This window comes from Rhinopithecus bieti, unplaced genomic scaffold, assembly GCF_001698545.2.
Source record: "Rhinopithecus bieti isolate Rb0 unplaced genomic scaffold, ASM169854v2 scaffold_110, whole genome shotgun sequence".
Lineage (NCBI taxonomy): Eukaryota > Metazoa > Chordata > Mammalia > Primates > Cercopithecidae > Rhinopithecus > Rhinopithecus bieti.
The window spans coordinates 1,336,441-1,355,682 of NW_016803311.1; the positions used below are offsets into that span (position 1 = coordinate 1,336,441).

The following is a 19,242-nucleotide window of genomic DNA, read 5'->3' on the forward strand; positions in this document are numbered from 1 at the left end:
ATGAGGCTTGTCTGCTTTCTCCACTGAGAGCCATTGCCCTTCTCTGGTTTGCTTCTGCCTTCAAGACCATCCTATTCCTTCCCATAGACCATATTCCATCTGTATCTTCTTCCCCTGCACAGGTGTGCATTCTTCATCCCACCCACTGTCCTCAGTTAAATGTAACTCTTTCCCCACTCACTCACCCTTTGTATCCCCTGCCCTCTCCTCCAAATCATACTAAGTTTTTAAAGGAGTGATATAGTTTGGATGTTTGTCCCCTCCAAATCCCAAGTTGAAATGTGACCCCAATGCTGGAGATTGAGCTGGTGGGAGGTGTTTGTGTCACAGACATGGATCCTTCATGAATGGCTTGATGACCTGCCTATGGTCATGAGTGAGTTCTCACTCTATTAATTCATGTGAGAGCTGGTTGTTTGAAGAGCCTGGCATCTCGTGCCCTCACTCTCTTGCTTTCTGTCTCACCATGTGACATGCCTGCCCCCCCTCCGCCACTCCCCACCTTCCACCATGAGTGGAAGTTTCCTAAGGCCCTGACCAGAAGCAGATGCTGGCACCATGCCTCTTGTACAGCCTGCAAAACTGTGAGCCAAAAAACTTATTTATAAATTACCCAGCCCCTAGTATTCCTTTAAAGCAATGCAAAATGGACTATAGGAATCCATTTTGGACTTTATTGAAATGCAAAAGGAGGGAGGCGAAGAGAAAATAAAAGGGGGGAGAAAGAGGAAGAATAACAAAAAACAGACAAAGAAAAAAAACACCACCTATATTATGGGTGAGTTTTGAATCTTAAAAGTCAGCCACAGAATTAAATAGTGATTAAGGAAAGAATACTGTAGGGGGTCTCAGTGTTAAATACTTGAAAATGCCTTTCACGAGTTTGAGTTTAGGGAGAAGAAGCAACAATCACTTACTGAAATGACCATCTATATGTCTGATATGAGGAATGTGAAAGACTAGAGGAAAACAGAAGAGCTTGAATCATCCTCCCATTCAATGATTGTCCCGTACACAGCTAACACATGCTTTGTTATGCCTGAACTACAATAAGCATTGAATGTATCTTTTAGGATAGTTATTAGGTTCTCCGATTATTTTTCCCAACTTATTAACCTTTTACACTACTGAGCAGATAAAGTCATTCCCTCCCTCTATATACAGGTGTGTGTCATTTTACTAAATATTTTGTATGAAAATTTGCATTTTTATGCATATACATAAAAATGCAGCTTTCCTTAGACTCCGGTGCACTTCTTTAATAAGATGAAAGGCCACTGTGCCGGCTACACTGCTTATTACTACGCATCCATGTGAAAGGCCACTGTGCCGGCTACACTGCTTATTACTACGCATCCATGTGAAAGGCCACTGTGCCGGCTACACTGCTTATTACTACGCATTCATGTAACCTTTTTGTTGTTTCACATGTAAATTAGATGAAGTAAAGTGAACCTATAACATGTGCTTTCCTTACCATAAATCTGCCTGTGCTTGGCACTCATCGAACATTTAATAACAAATAAGAGATGGGTAATGACCAGCTCTTGCCCATAATGTCTAAAAACGAATGGACTCAATTCCTCATTTATTTTTTAACCTTTCAGCACTTTCCAGGCCAAGAATCAAATGAGGATCCCATGGGAACAATCTGGCTCATGCATTGGTTCCGTTCCAAGAATGGGAATGCCTCAGGTTGAGGAAGATTGGCTATCTAGCTCTCCTTAGATAACAAAGCGCGGTGGCTCAAGCCTTGTAATCCCACACTTTGGGAGCCGAGCGGCCGGATCAAACGAGTAGGATTGAGACATCCTGGCTAACCGGTGAACCCCTGTCCTACTAAAAAACAAATACAAAAAAAATAGCCGGCGATGCGGGCCGCTGTAGTCCCAGGCTACTCGGGGGGCTGAGGCAGGAAAGACTGGCGTGAACCGGGAGGTGGAGTTGCAAGTGAGCTGAGAATCGGCAACTGCCTCCAGCCTGGCGCAGAGTGAGACTCCGTCTCAAAAAAAAAAAAAAAAAAAAAAAGAACCTAACAAAGTACTTTTTTTCACATTACTTATTCAAAGTCACTCTTCCCCATCCGTCAAAGGCTGGGCTGGGAAGACCCAGCCTCTTGAGATGGCAACTTTCACTGAGAAAGAAGAATTTGGGGGAGGAGGAAACAAATGTTAAGTAGAAAAACCAAAGACACTGGGGGAAAGTAATTAGGCAAGATTCATAAGAGGTTTGCTATATTAAGATCCATCTATCTCAAATAGCATCCGTTCTTTCTACAAGTTCCAAAAGTAGCTCTGTATGAAGAGAACCAGCGGGCTCTCAGGACAGAAAGAGAGCACAGAGGTACGTGGCAGGTGTACTATCATGTGAGTGACAGAAACAGACCATTGGAGATTACAGAGTACATGGAGAAGGAAAATAACCACTAACTACTCCTTGGAGAAATGATAAATGAAAAATGTAGACAGATGCCTACTGATAACTCACAATTGCTTCCCAGCTCAGGGGAATGAAGATGGGTTTGGAAAACTTATCTAATCATTTTCTAAACATTTTCAGATCATCTGGTTCCAAAAGGTGTTTAGACTTTTCTCAAGAACCAAGAAAATTCTTCCCTTAGAGAATATATAGCATAAGAAATTCTCCAGCTCTTTCAATCAAATAAAGTTATCAGTTGGAATAAAACTCTCTTAGCATGTCTTGGGCTATAGTATAGGGCATCGTACTATATTTATTAATAAGGCACAAGTGAATGCTATGAAGTTCCAACAGAAAATTAATTTTTATAAGTATACCAAGTAGAGTTAGCAGATTTAGCAAATAAAAATACAAGAGCCCCATGAAATCTGAATTTCAGATAAATAACAAATATACGTTTGGTATAAGTATGTCCCACGCAATATTTAGGACTGACTTGTGCTAACAAAATTATTCATTGTCTATCTGAAATTCAAATTTAACTGGGCTTAAGTATTTTTCTTGCAACCCTGGCAAAATGCCTCCTCCAGGCAACCCAGAAGCTATCTGGAGATAATCACTAAGTCTATAACAGGCCAAGCTTCAAGGAGTTAAGAAGTTATCAGTGAGGAATTTGGATTCACACCTGATAAATAATGTCATTTGATAGTGAATTGAAATAAGGATCCTCTCTGAGAAGGATTTTGTGCCATAAAAATATATTCTTCCTTTGGTAACTAACAGGTGAATCACTTCAAATGCATTTGTCTCTTTGGGATTCAGCTATATCGTATAACCTCTTCTCTCCATCCCCTAAGTGTAGACTTAAGAATTTCCCCCACATAGAAAGAAAGCTGCAGTCTGGACAGGTGTGAATGACAACTGTACCTCCCCCTACAATGCTTCTAGCGGGGAAAGGGGCCTATGAATGCTACTACCTTTTCAGGTGAGAGGAGAAGCCACTTTCCTAACTCTATATCCCTAGTGTCATCCTGGGGCTGGGCCACTCACAGAAATCTCCCAGAGAGCCTTCCTCCCTACTGTGGTTGCTGAGAGGAGAACAGCAGGCTGAAGGAAAAGTCATCCTTATAAAACAACCAGCCATTTGCAGCAATTTTATTTGCAAAGATTTCCTGCTGTGCCTAAATGGTGTGGCTGCTTGGTTTGTTATTTAAAAGAGTGACCCTAGTGAGACCAGAGCTCTGAAGGGGGTGGAGAGTCTGATTCAGACCAGGGTAAGTAGGAGGAGCTTGAACTGAATGTGCCTAATTGAATTCCACTGCTGCTTTTGAGCGTGCTGTGCCTGGTGATAAAACTGCAGACTTGGGGCTAACTCTATAAACCCGTTAGTCAACCCCAATCCTTTCTGGGTCCTGCTAGGAAACTATATTAAAATATTCTCAAGACAGGGCAGGGATGGAGAGTCAAAAACCAGACGATGTATTTGGATGGAGAGGACGGAAAAGAAAGACAATAGAGATAAGGGAAGAATGTAGGTGTATGGACAGGGGAGACATCCAAGAGATGTCCAGATGTCCAGATGCAGAACCCAAGTAAAGGCAGGGAACTGGGGCAGTTTGCAGAGGAATTGCTTTAGTGGAGAAGTAGGTAGGTAAATCTGAAGACACTTCTTAAGCAGTACATTTGGAAAATCAAGTGAAGCTGGACTCCCTCTATTTCTCAATCTCTCTGCTCTACACTGGTGCCTGAAGAACTGATGAATAATAATCCTTGTTCCCTGTAGGACGGCTACGCTGGAGAAGATGGATGTGGGCCTCTAGGACTGAGTAGGGCCCCCTTCCTGGGTGGCCACATGGGAGCATCTCAGGCCTCAGAGAGATGGCAACAAAGGTTAAAACCAATTGCTATTTCAGAGATATGTGGTTAGAGAGCAGGCTTCAGAGATGACATTTACATTGTAATGTAACATAAGCCAAGCAGGAAATAATAATATCTGCAGATCATTGTTTACCCAGCAGAAGTTTTAAGTTAAAAGCAGGCATTCCTGGGCCATATTTATGAGCTTGAAGGTAACATTCACTTGATTTCTTCGTGTTGTTGGGCAGATGTTTTAGTCTCAGTAGTCCATCATTGTTAGCTTTGGTTTTAATTAGCAAACGTTTGGGAAAATAATCTGAATCAGATTTGAATTTAACACTAAAAACAGTGGGAGGAAAATCAAAGCTACAGAACTGAATCAACAGTACATTTTTCAAGGGAATCTTTATTATCTTGCAAGAACAGGGCAGAACGGGAAGGCTCCTGCAGAGCAGGTGTGCACTGAGGCTTGGAGGGCATCATTCACTTCCCTGTGCCATGCATTGTGCAGGAAATGGGGTCAGAGAAATGAGTGTTATGGGAAGGTCACTACTCTCACAGAGCTCACAGGGAAGGGAGATAATAAAACACGCAATTGCCAGTTTGAAGAGTGGCTTTATCGGAAAAATAGAAGATGCAGTGAAGGCATATAATGTAGTGATGTTAGTCCAAGGCTCAGGGAAGACTTCCCAGCAGAAGTAATGCCAAGACTGAAGCCTAAGGAATCTGAGGAATGAAGAGCATGAGGCAGGTAAAGGAACATCAGCACCTGTGTTTGGTGGGAAGGGGCACGCTGGAGAGTAAGTTTGAGGCAGAGAGAGGAAAGAGCTGAAAGCAAGAGAGAGCATGGTGTTTTCGAAGAACTAAACTAAGGTCAGTGTTGCAGGAAGGTAGTATGCAAGGCAGAGAAGAGCGTGAGAGAATTTTGGAAAGACTGGCAGGGCCCATGAGGCTGAAGGCTTTATAAACCATATTCAAGAGAATGGACCTCATTATAGCAGCAATGAAAAGCCCCTGAAAGGTATTAAGCAAGAGAATGACGAAATCACATTTTTAGTTTTGATCACCCTGGCTGCAATGTAGATTGAAAAGCAGCAGAACTGGGAGGAGAAAGATCATGTAAGAAGCCCTGCAGTAATGCATGTTAGAAAAAATGGACTGGGATGTTGTAGGAGAGATGAAAACAAGAACGGCATTCCAGAGGTGTGGGGGGACTAAAATCCAGGGCAAACAGTATGATTGACTGTGAGGTGTCAGGGATATGGAACCAAGGGCATCTTGGAAATTTTTATTTTAGGTAACTTTGTAATAGGATATATCATTTACAAGCAGTGCAGATTCAGCTAGGAGAGGATGGGAGACTAGCAGAAGAGACAGAAGTTCAGCTTTGGATACTGTGAGTTCTAAGTGGCCATGGAATCCAAAGAAACATATCTGGCCACAGCTAAGGATAAAAATTTAGAGCTCAAGGGAGAGGTTCCAGCCAGAGATGTCACTTTGGAAGATATACAGACATTAATTGTATCCTTGGGAATGGATGAGAAAGGAAGAAGGTCTAGGACAGAACCCCAAGAAGTGCCCATATTTAAGGGATGCATAAAACAGGAGTGTGCTAAGGAGCCCCAGATGGAACTGGAATAGAATGAAACTAAAGAGGTAGAAGAAAAACCAAGACAATCTGTACCAAGCAAGGTGCAATACCTAGGGATGATGGAAAGAGCAACCTCTGGAGAGTTGACGGCGGAAGAATATCAGGATTGAATCACAGATATAACTACTGTGAACCTGGTTTGAGTTTCAACCCTGAATTGAAGCTCTACTCTACAGACTGCAGTCCAACTCCCTTCTAGAAGTTACCCATGCAACCTCCACTATATGTTTTTCTAACATCCCAAGTATACCTTTTAATATTTTATTTATTAAGCTAGATGGTGAGTACCTGAGTATGCACTAAGTTTTTCTGAATACCTTTCTGTACATCTTAATACAATTAAAAATAACTTCAAATGGATGTCCAAAACATTATTGAATGAAAGAAGTCAAGCTATTGAACAGCAAGTATACTTATATTTCCATATATGTAACACTGTAGATTTATATCCATATAAATGTACATGCACAGAGAGATATCTAGAAAGATGTTCACTAATTATTTCTACAATGATTATCTCCAATTAATTGGATTTAAGGTCATTTTTATTTTTAAAACACACTTCTTTATGTTCTATTTAGTTTGAATTTTTGTAATGCACATACATAGAAGTTTTATACAAATAGTAAAACCACAAAAGTGTAGTATAGAATCTTCTACCCCACATAGTCATTTATTACCCCACGGAGGAAGCACTGCAGTCATGGCTGGGTTATGCAAGGTGAGGTCTTGCTAAACAAACCAGACTAAGAGCAACCATAAAAGCCGCCTCTACAGCACCATCCTCACCCTTAAAGGCAGAAGCTGGAAAAGCAAGAGACAAAACCATGCCTGTTTCTTTAAGGGAAGAATATCCTTCATATGACTACAGATCCACATAACCTGTTCTTCTATCTTTCTATAATACACCAACATTTGAAATGTAAGTGGACTGGTCCTCCCTTATTTGTAAGTCTCCTGCATCTTTCCTTGTGATCAAGTAGTACTTACAGATCAGAGAGGCCTAGGTTCAATTCCAAACTGACCACTCACTTGCAACATGACTTTGTATAATTTATGCCTCCAAGCCTATTCTCTTGTATTGTAAAATAGAAACAATTGTTAAAACCTGATATATAGAGTTATTTTGAGGATCAAATGAAGCCAAACATGCAAAACCCTTAGAGTAACATTTAACACATAATAAATGCTCAATAAGTGAAAGTTGTTTTGGCAAAGTGGGATCCAAAACACTCCCCCAATCATGACCAATTGCCATGCCCAAGGCCAGGCTTCAACCTGCTACCATCTTGAACTGTTCTTCTTGCAGTTTCTGAACTTCCAACCCGTCTTTGAAGCTCCCCTCTCATCTCCACCATCAACGCGCCCTCTGTTCCACACTCACCTATTTAGCATATTGGACTGGTAGATTCTCTTCTCATGGGTATTGTAACAACTGCTTTTGGGCTCAGGGATGAAGCTGTGCTCAGACAGCATGTCAGAAGCAGCAGTGGTGATTATGGCAATTCCATCTCTCACTCTGGCGGGGAGGCCATAGTCCCATTCATCATATGATACAGAGATGAGCCCAGTGGGGAACTCTGCAGGCACTGTGTCTGTATCCCCTGCCACCAGACTGGGCACGATCCACGTGTAGCCGTAGCCAGTCAGCCCTACTGAGTTGGCCACTTCAAAGATGTAGGTGGCTTCTTCCTTGGTACAGTAAAGAAGAATGATAGGGCTTTGAAGTTTCTTGAGCTGATTCTGGATCTTAGAATCTCCATCGTCCAGGGACATGTCCAGTAGGAGGACTTCCTCTAGCTCCCAGCCCACAAAGCTATTCTCAATGGTGCTGCGGATCTTGTTTACAAAGTCCTGGTAGCCAGGGAAATAGGTGGTGACGATAGAAAAGATGTACCAGTCATATTCTTCCATGATGTTGAGCATTACGGAAGCTTGCTGTTCAATTGATGGGCCAAACTGGAAGAACATGGAGGATTCATCCTAGAAAAAGAACAGGACAAGAAAAGGAAGAGAGAAAAACATCAAACCAAAGATGGTAATGGAGATTTTGAACCAAGTGAGTACAAAGATTTGTGTTCATTACTTATTATTTATATAATGCCTTTACAAGTTTGTATTTATAATAAATATTTTAAAATATTTAAATTGCAGACATTTTTAATACCTTTCTTCCAAAAATTGTCTCCTAGACTTTACAGAAAATCAACCTAGGTCTATACTTGCCTTGTCTGAAATCCTTGGGGTTACTGCCAGAGCCTAGGGAAGCTTCCCAAAATCAAATATGTTAATATTTCTATAGCAAAACATACGAAGAGTCACATAGTGTAGAATAAAGGCTCTAAACGGCCTCATGTCAGTTCAGGTCAGGTTTTGTTGTCAAATGAGCTATACAAACACAAATACAGATGCTCATGCAGACATACACATACATACTTTCCATTTTTCAAGGCTTTTGGATTTCTTCCTTGTGAATGTGTATCACTCAGTCACAGAGTGCATAATCCAAAAATGTCATTGATCTACACATAAACCTATCTATGGAGGTGAGATAAGCTCAGTGGTCCAGAAGGTGAATGGTACTCAGGTACAGACATCAGGGAGAAGTATATGTAGTATGAAATTGGATCAGTATATATTGTATAAACATACAAATGTTAAATTAATATCACATTTAGTTTTCTCTCTAACTTCTGCTCTGATGATAATATATGCAGAAAAGAATAAGGCTCAAACAGTATGTCTAAGCTGCAAGTTAAAATTATTGCCATTTGAACTCATATCTGATTAAGCTTTACTTCAGACATATAGAAGACATGCTCTTTCTCTGACCTACAGGACACCACAGATCTTGGTTTGACCTGGGCATTGCACACACACTCCACTGTCAATTCTGAGCATCTTCTGATTTCTCCTTCCTTTCCAGGGAGAAGCCATTTTAAATGTCTCCCATTTTAAGCTGCGTTTCACCTGCTTTTCTGAGATGTCAAGCCCTGCATTTTATCTCTACCTTTAGCTAGATGAATCCGAAACCACAAAATGAACACCCTCTCAGCCTTGTCCTCCTCTCTTGACTATTTCCCCTGATTTCCTCCTGGGTAATGGCATCTCTTTCCTTGCTCTGTGCCCCCTATCTTCTACCCCATAGCTCATCTCCATTTTATAGCAATCCGGGCTAACAAAACTGTGTCTTTTTCTAAGGGGCAGTTCCTTCTTATCCCCCAATGAGAGCTTCAAAGCACAGTTACAAGTGACCTGGGCTTTTAAACAAAATTATACAGTGGTTTCTTAGTTCAGGAACATATTGTTGCGCAGCTGAGAAATTGCCAAGCATTTCTTCGGCACCCTTTATTGAAAAAAATACAGACTGGGAAATATCCAGCTGGTATCCAAAAATCCTGATTCGGCAGTGAGAGCTGCCAGCCCCTAGCTCTGCCTGGGCTGTTTGTTCTCGCAGCTTGAGCTTTTCGCATTTTCCACAGGCTACCCAGAATGAAACCCTGGATGCTTGGTCATATAGAAGTAATTTTTCCTGCTAAGGGTGAAATGGTGCTCACCAGCACTCTCTTCTCTGGACTTAAAGATGCAGTTGAAGGGGAGCTTGATAGGATCATGTAATTGAGAAAAGCAGGGAGGGTGAGGTACCAAGAATGGGTGAGTAGAAAAAAGGGAATGAATTCAAAATAGAATAATTATATCATGTGTATCTATTCCAAACCCTGGCCAGTCCCTGTTCCGAGACTTCTCCTAATACATGAGTATAACTCTTAGGCAAAGCTGATCTTGTTAATAGGTTATATAACACAGTGGGACTTTGGTCAGAATGTTTGTGTCCTCCCCAAATTCATATGTTGAAATCCTAACTCCCAAGGTGATGATATCTGATGGTATCAAGAGATGAGTGAGGCCCTCATAAATGAAATTAGTGCCCTTATTAAAGAAGCCCCAGAGAGCTGTCTTGCTCCTTCCACCCTGTGAGGACAGAGCAAGAAGGTGCTCTCTATGAGTCAGGACATGAGCCCTTACAAGGCACCAAATCTACTGGCACCTTGATCTCGAACTTCCCAGACTCCAGAACTGTGAGAAATAAATTTCTGTTCTTTTTTTTTTTCTGGAGTCTTGCTCTGTCACCCAGGCTGGAGTATAGTAGCGCAATCTCGGCTCACTGCAACCTCCACCTCCCAGGTTCTAGCAATTCACTACCTCAGCCTCCCGAATAACTGGGATTACAGGTGCCCGCCACCATGCCAGGCTAATTTTTGTATTTTTAGTAGACACAGGGTTTCACCACCTTGGCCAGGCTGGTCTTGAACTTCTAACGTTGTGATCCACCTGCCTTGGCCTCCCAAAGTGCTGGAATTACAGGTGTGAGCCACAGCGCTCACCCAAATTTCTGTTCTTTATAAGCTACTCAGTTTATAAGTAGCCTGAAAGGACTGAGACAAGTGGGAATCTGGGACAATACAATTTTATTCCAATAATTGTCAGTGGCCTACAGAGGACGACGACAGGAAAGGAAGACCAGCGGCAGGGTGACACCCCTAGAATAGCTGTCACTTTAAAGAGACACCCATTTGTTTTTCCTGTCATGCTTCCAGTTAAAGAAAAACTGGGGGATTCCCAAATAAGAAATATTAATACATGAGCTTCCACAAGCCCAGTGGTTATAGCAAAGTGAAGAAACTTTCCAGTATGCTTCAAGATGTACAAGCTTGGGATGAAAGGCATCCCAGCGGCAAACAAAACAGGTCTACCTATTCTGTGATAAATGAACAGATCTTATCACAAGAAGGCCCTTGAATAGATGCAGAGTTCATGTGCTGTGAAACCACAGCTGGCTCAAATACATAGCAAGAGATACAAAAGCCATGAGGGTCCATAGTAAATGGGCTCATGTTAATTAGATTGAATTTAAAAGAAAACCAATCTATTAAATACCGACTTGGCCCTGCCCTCTGTTAGGCTTCTCTTAATACTGTCTCTCCCCCAATTGCAAATGGCTTGTAAAGACACTGCCAGCTACTGTGTGAAGGAAGCCAATGCATAATGAGAGTGAGAAATGAGAAGAATTAATATGGGCTCCATCATCCCTCACCACATCCTTATTGTACCTTCTAGTTCTAGTGTCCTCCACAATCTGATCTTTTCCTGATTCCTCTGCCCCATCAATGCCCAGCTCAACCATTTTATTTTACTAAGCTCTTATTAAATAAGGATGCTTTATATGACCATTTTACCTGGCACCCGAAGGAGGCTAATGAAGCCAAACAGAAGTCAAGAAACAGAATAATAGCTTGGGCCAATGTTTTCTGGTATAATGAGTAGTCCAGTTATTATTCATTTAGTTGACACATCAATATGGTGTACAGTGATCAGGAATGGGACAACCCTTTTTCAGTAAAACTCTAGGCTAGCTATAAGTTGCAAATGGTGACAGGCTTTGCAAATTATGGCCATAGCCACAAATCAAAGGGCAATCTTCATGTGTGCATAGAGTGGAAAGGACTGGTGGCCACACATCCATCTTTGCAGGCACCCAGCATGCGCTGTGATTACCACAAGTCATCAAGGATGAAGGACAGAGATATAATTCTGTTTGCAGCTCACTATGCTTCCCCACTTACATTTTTATCTTCTAATGTCATTACAAAATGTTGACATGCAGGGGTCCTTGGAGCAGTCTCCTCCTAGTGAAGAATCCCAGTTGAATTTATTACCTGAACGTACTCCTTCAATTCACCTCAAGAGCATCTTTAACATATTCCTCCATAAAGGGCCACCCTCACAGAGATGAATAAGCAGCACAGAGAAGGTAGAATTGTACACTAGACCCTAACAGTCTAGCACCATAATGTGGGGCCCCCATCACTTTGATGTTTGTGGTGTTTATTTGCTAATAAGAAGAAACAAAAAGAGGTGCTTTTTTATCTTATTATCTGCCTCAGAAAATAATTGTCTAAAAAATTAGCAGTACGTAAGATTCCTCTTCTGCAGCATCCAGATCCCTGATCGATCCACTTCAGAAATAAAGGATTAAGTGCCCCAGTGGCTGGTAGTGCCCCTGGCAATAGGCTTCCACCCAACACCTTTGGGGACTGTCTCAGCTGAAAAAGCCCACTTCCCCAAAGCCGTGTCCCTTTCCTGGTGTAAATGGCACTGAAAAACTGGCTGTCACAGGTATAAAGACCTAGTCTTCTTGCCCTAACTCTGGACAACTCCAAAGGGTCAGTTTATCTTCAGAATTCCCCCACAGGATTTCTGGAGCTTCCATTAAAACTACATCACACCTACACTTCTCCTGTCCAGCCTTGTCCAATCTTCCCTTCCCGCTCATGGTGTTGATCTCAAAAGCACCCCTAATAAAACCCCTGCACACTAACCTCAGGCTCAGAGTCTGCTTCCCTGGGAACCTGACTCTACCCATGTCCCCCTTTTCAACACCGAAAAGAAATTGCTTCAAAGAGAACATACCTATTTTCAAATACTGAAATGACTTATTTGGTAGAAAGACAAATCTTTGCTCATTAAATTCAGAGGAGAAGAGAACGGGAACAAAGAGTAGAAGTATTAAAAGGCATTATTGGGCTCAATATAAGAAATGCATTTGCAAAAATTATAGGTTCTTAAAATGGAATGGGTCTCATAAGGTAGTGAGCTCTCTGTCACTGTTAGCATTCAAACAAGAGCTGGATTATTATCTAACAGAGGGTTGTTCCCCAGTACATGGGCTGGAAAATTTTATGATTATCCTTAAGACCCAGTTCAAATGTCAGGTCTTTTATGTATGTCATCTTTTCTAAATTGCCCTAGTCAACTCAGTTCTATCTCCCCTTTGCTTTTATCACATTTTGTGCATGCCTCAGTCATCATACTTACACAGTAAACATGCCTACTTGCCTTATCTGACTAAAAATGTTTCTCAAGACTATAAACTATACCTTGTTCATCTCTAGATCCCTAGCTGACACATGACACGTTTTTCTAGTGTTCATTGTATTAATGTTGTAGAAGTTTTGTTTACTGGGTGGGAAAGTAACTGAAATGAATTTGATGATCTCATCTAGTTTCAATTTTTTTTTTTTTTTTTTTTGAGATGAAGTCTCACTCTGTTGCCCGGCTGGAGTGCAGTGGCATGATCTTGGCTCACTGTAACCTCTGCCTCCCAGGTTCAAACAATTCTCATGCCTCAGCCTCCCAAGTAGCTGGGACTACAGGCATGCACCACCATGTCCAGCTCATTTTTTTGTATTTTTAGTAGAGATGGGGTTTCACCATGTTGGCCAGGATGGTCTCCATCTCCTGGTGATCCACCCTTCTCGGCCTCCCAAAGTGCTGGGATTACAGGTGTGAGCTACCGCACCCAGCCTCGTTTCTAATTTTTATGCTGACGGCACATATCTACCTCATAGAAATAAAGCACGCCTGAAAAGTTATACATAAACTGTGCTTTTACAAAACGTGAGGGGATCCCTATTGTAGCCAGCCAGAGTGACAGAAAATGCTATAGTCACTTATTTACATCTCTTTGTAGCAAACTCCTTGAAAGCAACATCTATACTCATTTCTCCTAATTCTCTTCTCCCATTCTCATAAACTGACTCCAATCAGACTTTCAACTCCACCACTTCATGGAAACTCCTCTTGTAAAAGGCAGGTGACTTTGATATTGACGCCAATGTCCACTTGCAGTCCTCTTTATCTACCAGCAATACTCGACGTCCTTCATCCAATCCCTGCAAGAGTCTGCTCAATGGTACCAGTGGCTCTGTCTCCACCCCCTAGTCTAATGCTCAACAAAGAAGGATGTTCTTTTGTAAACGCGATGTTATTGTCTACCCAAAACCGTCAAAGGCTTCCCAGTGTACTACAAAGAACTAGCCAGCACCCTTGATTTGGACCCCCTGTTGGCCCTCGGGTCCCAGGCCCTCACTCTGCTCCATGCACTCTGATCTGTCTTGAATGTGCACACATTGTTGCTCCAGGCCTTTGCTCTAGCTATTTCCCCTGCCTGAAACACTTTTTCTCCAGCTACCCAGGTATCACACATGCACCTCTTCCATGTCTTTACTAAAATCTTGCCTTCCCAATAAAGTGCTCTCAATCCTGACCACACCATGGAATGCTGAAGCCTGTCCTCACTTGTCATAGGCATGTTTGATCCCCTTGTCCAGCTTTGATTTTTCTTTTTCCCATAGCATCTCTCATCAGAGGGACTACATGATTACTTATTTGGCATGTTTATTATGAACTCATCTGCCTCTTGCTAATTAAATGTGAGCACCAGGAGGGCAGGGATCGGTATGTGTTTGTTCATTGCTATAACCCAGCACCTAGAATTGAGGTCTGGCCTACAGGGTGCTCTCAGTAAATATTTGAATTTTTTTAAATGGGGTCATGGATGATGCAACCAGATAGCTCTCAAATCTGACTTATCTTTATTGGCTATCCAATTATGATTATATTTTTCCAGCATCTTAAAGTCTTTCATATTATTCAAATCTCAGTACTGTATAATATCATAGGGATTTTAATCCTGTTAAGATACTAGTATGGTTTCAGATTAAATCAATCTGGTTTTCCTCCTAGTCTCTTTCCTATTATATTAATAAAGAAAATTCTTCTGTTCTTCTAAATTCAGTTCTTGAGGAGGATCTGTGTCTGAAAAAGTCTAGAACTGTTAGGCTTTCCTTGAGACTTTCTCCACCAGATTAAGGAAGGCAAGTGTAGAAACGATGGGCTAAGAGGCCAGGGTTACCCAGCTGTCCTGAGAAGTTCTGAGTACTCCATCTTCACTTCCACATTTAGCACAGAGTAGAAGCAGAATATGGGAGACAAAAAAATCTCTTTCTTCTCCCATAATAAGGGGAAATACTTTCCTCTACTCATCAAATCCTCAATGATCATCTCCTTTGACAACTAGAAATTCTGATACCACGTCATCACTTTGTTCTGGTGACTGAGGCTGGAGTTAGTCCCTTAGCATGGCTCTGAATAGTGTCAGAGTTTTGTGAGCAGTATCTTGCAAGATAGGGTAAATTTCTAATGTTCTCCAGCCTCACCATTAATCAAAAATATCATGACTGAAACACACAATGGAAGCATATTGATAGAGAATCATGATCTTTCCTGCCTGTTAAATGCCAGACCCATTCTTTTCTTTAAACCCTTGCACACAAAGGAGAACATTCTGAGTTTTCAAAGAAATTCAAGCAGATCTGACAAGTTTAAGAGCCACTCTGGATAACTACACAACTTCCGCAGAAGCCAGCATTCTTTTTATTATTTGTTCTTTCAGAAGATAATTGTCCTTTCTACTTGAATTTGGCCCCATTTTCCTCCCTGACTGAGTCTCTCTTTGGATGTGCTTTAATCACCAAATTTAAGCCACAGTAGAGAAACAAACTAAAGGTGTTCATTCACTCTGAGAATGTCTACAAGATTCTTGATATTCTAGGTCGCAGAGACAATTTTATAGCCAGAAGAAAGCGATAGGAAGTGTAATAAGAGGAGAAGGAACAGGCAGATTCCCCATCACTAAGATATCCAAATTAATTACAGAATTAAAGTAAGGGAGCAAAGGGCCTGGAGGATAGTAAGAGCACTTCGAGAATGTGTTTGTGCCCCTTTGTAAGGTATCAGGACCGCTAAAATCTTAACAAGGCTGTTTCATTTCATCTTAAAGTAAAAGTCCTTTCCAAGGCCTACTCCATTATGCAAATCAAACCTACTCTCAGATGGACTGACTTGCATTTTTATTAAGAGGTGCCTTTCTATAAAAGAGCAAGCTCTCAAGTTCAGCAACAACCAGGTTCTGTGAGTGAATAAACATACTTTTAAATAAACACAATGGAAGAAGACAGGAAAACAGGAAAGGTTGAAAGAAATGAAATGAGTAGAGAAAAGGTGTGTACATATTGAACTAAGTGTTAATTAAGTAGTAGGGTTATCAATATCACACTAAATTTATAAAATCAAGTGTGGTCAACACAAATATAGATCTGGGAATTTATAGAATAAAATGAAAGGCATCATAAAACAAAACCTAATAACCAAAAGGAAAAATTGATCTTTTTTTTTGGAAGGGAGTCTAGCTCTGTCACCCAGGCTGGAGTGTAGTGGCGCAATCTCAGCTCACTGCAGCCTCTACCTCCCAGGTTCAAGCAATTCTCCTGCCTCAGCCTCCTGAGTAGCTGGGACTACAGCGTGCACCACCACGCCCAGCTAATTTTTTGCATTTTTAGTAGAAACGGGGTTTCACTGTGTTAGCCAGGATTTTCTTGATCTCCTGACCTCATGATCCACCCACCTCAGCCTCCCAAAGTGCTGGGATTACATGTGTGAGCCACCGTGCCCGGCCATCATTTCCTAGTAGGTATGAAATACTAAATCCAAAATTGCCTTATCTCATCAAAATCATCTTATTTAACCTAAGCTGAAAGGACAGCATCTACAAAAGAACTGTGATTATTACTAAAGAGCAGAGTTAAGTGCAAGCCAGTGATGGCACTTGACGTACTAGCGCATTTTTCAGAGTAAAGATGTTGACATTTGTCTCAAATAAATTAACATTCCCATCTCTTCAAACACATTTGATCAGAACATCACGTTCATATACCAAGGGGAGCAGAGAAGCGGAAGGGTAGAAAAGGCGTTTTTATATTTGATTAAGCGATGAGTGCTAGTACCTCATATGTTGCTGAAAATAACACACGCACTGGTTCTAGATACAGCGATCTTGCTTGTGCACATGGGTCTCTTCAAGGGATCCCTGGGAAACAAAGGGCTCTTTGCCCTTTTGTCCCAGCTCCATATGGAGTGGGAGACTAGGCATGGCTGAGTTTAAAATGTGGATCAGTCATGCTTGTTTGGCCAGGGATTAACAAGCCATTGTCTCCAAAGGCTAAATCCAGAAAGAAGTTTTCTGAGAAAGCTTTTTTTTTTCCCCCACCCCCCACCAAACATCCAGCGATGTGTTTTTCTAGGTCTCTAGTTTGGAAAACTGATCAGTACTTCTTCACATATAGCAAAGTACGGCTGTTCACAATCAAAGAGGCTTTGAATTTATTCACATCTCCCAAACCAATTTGGTCCTCCATCTAAAAGAGGCAATGCATTTTGAAGGGCTCCAGAAATGAAAATAAAATTGCACAGAGGCAGATTAAAAAAAAAAAAAAAAAGAAATCTTCAACAACTTGTCAGCACCTGCGTGTCCCAGCTTCATTCAACTATAAGACTTTGAACTTCAGTCACTAAGTACTGCCTTCTGATTTTTAAGCCAGGATGGGCCAAGTACTGTCCTCACCAACACCATCTTCTAAAGCTAGCTGGGCTGCTTTACGCCCAGGATTTGGTGAACGGATTGTGAGCCTGGCTGGGTGCAGATATAGTCACCCAAATGAAGCCTGTCTTTTCCTGTGCCTCCCACGTGCCCAATCCAAAGGACTAAATTACCTCCTCATGTTCTGATTTTTATTCCAGTCTCCAGTGGATGAGGACCCTTATTCAGAATCTCCAACTACATTGGACAGTCCATGAGAAGCTGCCTAAATCCTTGATTCTGGGCTTCCTATATCTACAGATGCCAGCTGGGGTCTGACACATCTACCCTTTCCTGTTCTATATGAGATGATTAGGCCATTATTAGTGTCAACACATCTGGGTTGCCTTTTTCCATTACTATATCAAACTCCTACATACCCACACTAGCCTGAATCCCACCAAGGGGGTTATCTGCTCTTAAATAGGGACTCAGAGCTTGCTGACCTCCACCTTGTGGCAGGCAACCCCATGGCAGGGTTAAGCCCAATCTTTCCTGGCTTTCTGACCCTCCCTAGACCCTGGCCTGCAATACAAATTGTGTTCAGTGTTTGACTGGGTGCATCCAAGTTTATTTGAGATTTTCTTTGTTTGCTTTATACTGAAAATTGCTCTCCTTTCCAGAATTATTCAACTCTTTCTTTTACTATGGCTCATTTATAGCTGCTGGTTATTAGCACTAAAAATGGATCTTTAAGACTTCCGAGTTTCTAACTGCTTACCTTCATTTTCTTGATCTCTAACTCTCCTGGGAATGGACATGTGAAGTTTCATTGAGAATGCAACACAATCCACTAGGATGGATGCCCAGCTCCTAACCTCATACAGGGAGAAACACATGAAAACTATTTTTCTAACCACACAATTGTGTCCACAGTCCTAGAAAACAGCCTATCCTTTTCTCTATCCATACAAAAAAAAAAAAAAAGGATATTAGTTTAGAAAGTACAGAATGTTAAGGATTCAGTTGCCAACACAGTCAAGAGACTCTCTCTGGCCCAGCCCATCCCCTCTGACTTACCAACATCCCTGGAGCCCATCTTGTCCCTGCTTGCTGCAATCAGCACTGCAGCCCAGTCTGTGACCTCTTCTTTCTTTGTCTCCCTTTTTCCACAGTCCTAATTCCACAGATAAAGACCCCATCAGAATGCTCTCTAACCGGCTAAAACCATTAGCCCAACAAGTGTTGCCATTCTTCCCTGTGGGACCTTGGGTAGCTGAAAGGCTGTTGCTATCTCAACTTGACTCTGGGAGATGGACCAAGCCGGGAAAAGCAGCAGAAATCACTCATAGGAGGTACCAGCGTCGATGGAAATAAGAATAAATCTTTCCCAGAAATAAGAATTTGGCAATTTACTTGGCAAGTAAAACAATGGGCTATTTACTCATTTTTATTTTAAAATTTGTTTACTTTGCTTTCAAACCACATTCAGTGGTCTCCAACATTTCTATAGTTGATGGCATTTCACCTGGATACTTTTCCTCTGGTGGAAGTTGACAAGCAGAGAAAGAGGTCTTCAAAAGAAAATGTCATTTGTTATTTCAAACAGAAGGAAACTCGGGGCTTATTCTTGCCCCCACCCTTGTCAGACTCTGGAGTACACCATCACTGTTATAATCAGATACTAGTACTTATTAATGGCTAATCTGAATCCTTCACAATGGGGCCCCTGCCTATAAATGAATCATCCCAGACAAGTCTGAGTGCGACATGCAGTCTCGTTATCTTTAGAACTGGCAGTAAATCAACTCACCTGAAGCTATCAGGCTCACATCGGCCAACTGTGAATTCTGATCCACGCTAACAAAACAAAATGGGGACATCCTTATGGCGCAGCAATGACATTTTGATGTTAATTCGGTACTGCCTAAAGGTGCCGATCTGCTCATCTTTTATAAGCACAGATGAAACTCTCTGTTAAATGCCAGCCCAAGATCTCAAAGAATAGACACTAACCAGAGTACCCTGAGAACACATTAGTCCAGCTCATAGTAGGATC

General features: G+C 41.6%; 1 protein-coding gene across 1 annotated transcript in view; it reads right to left on the reverse strand.

Annotated features, from left to right (window-relative positions):
* The window catches only part of GRIN2B (glutamate ionotropic receptor NMDA type subunit 2B), a 426,741-nt gene that overhangs the window by 187,010 nt on the left and 220,489 nt on the right, over positions 1–19,242 (reverse strand). The window contains exon 3 of the mRNA XM_017873067.1: positions 7,311–7,909. Coding sequence (XP_017728556.1) covers positions 7,311–7,909 — 599 coding nt within the window. The remainder of the gene's footprint in view (positions 1–7,310; positions 7,910–19,242) is intronic.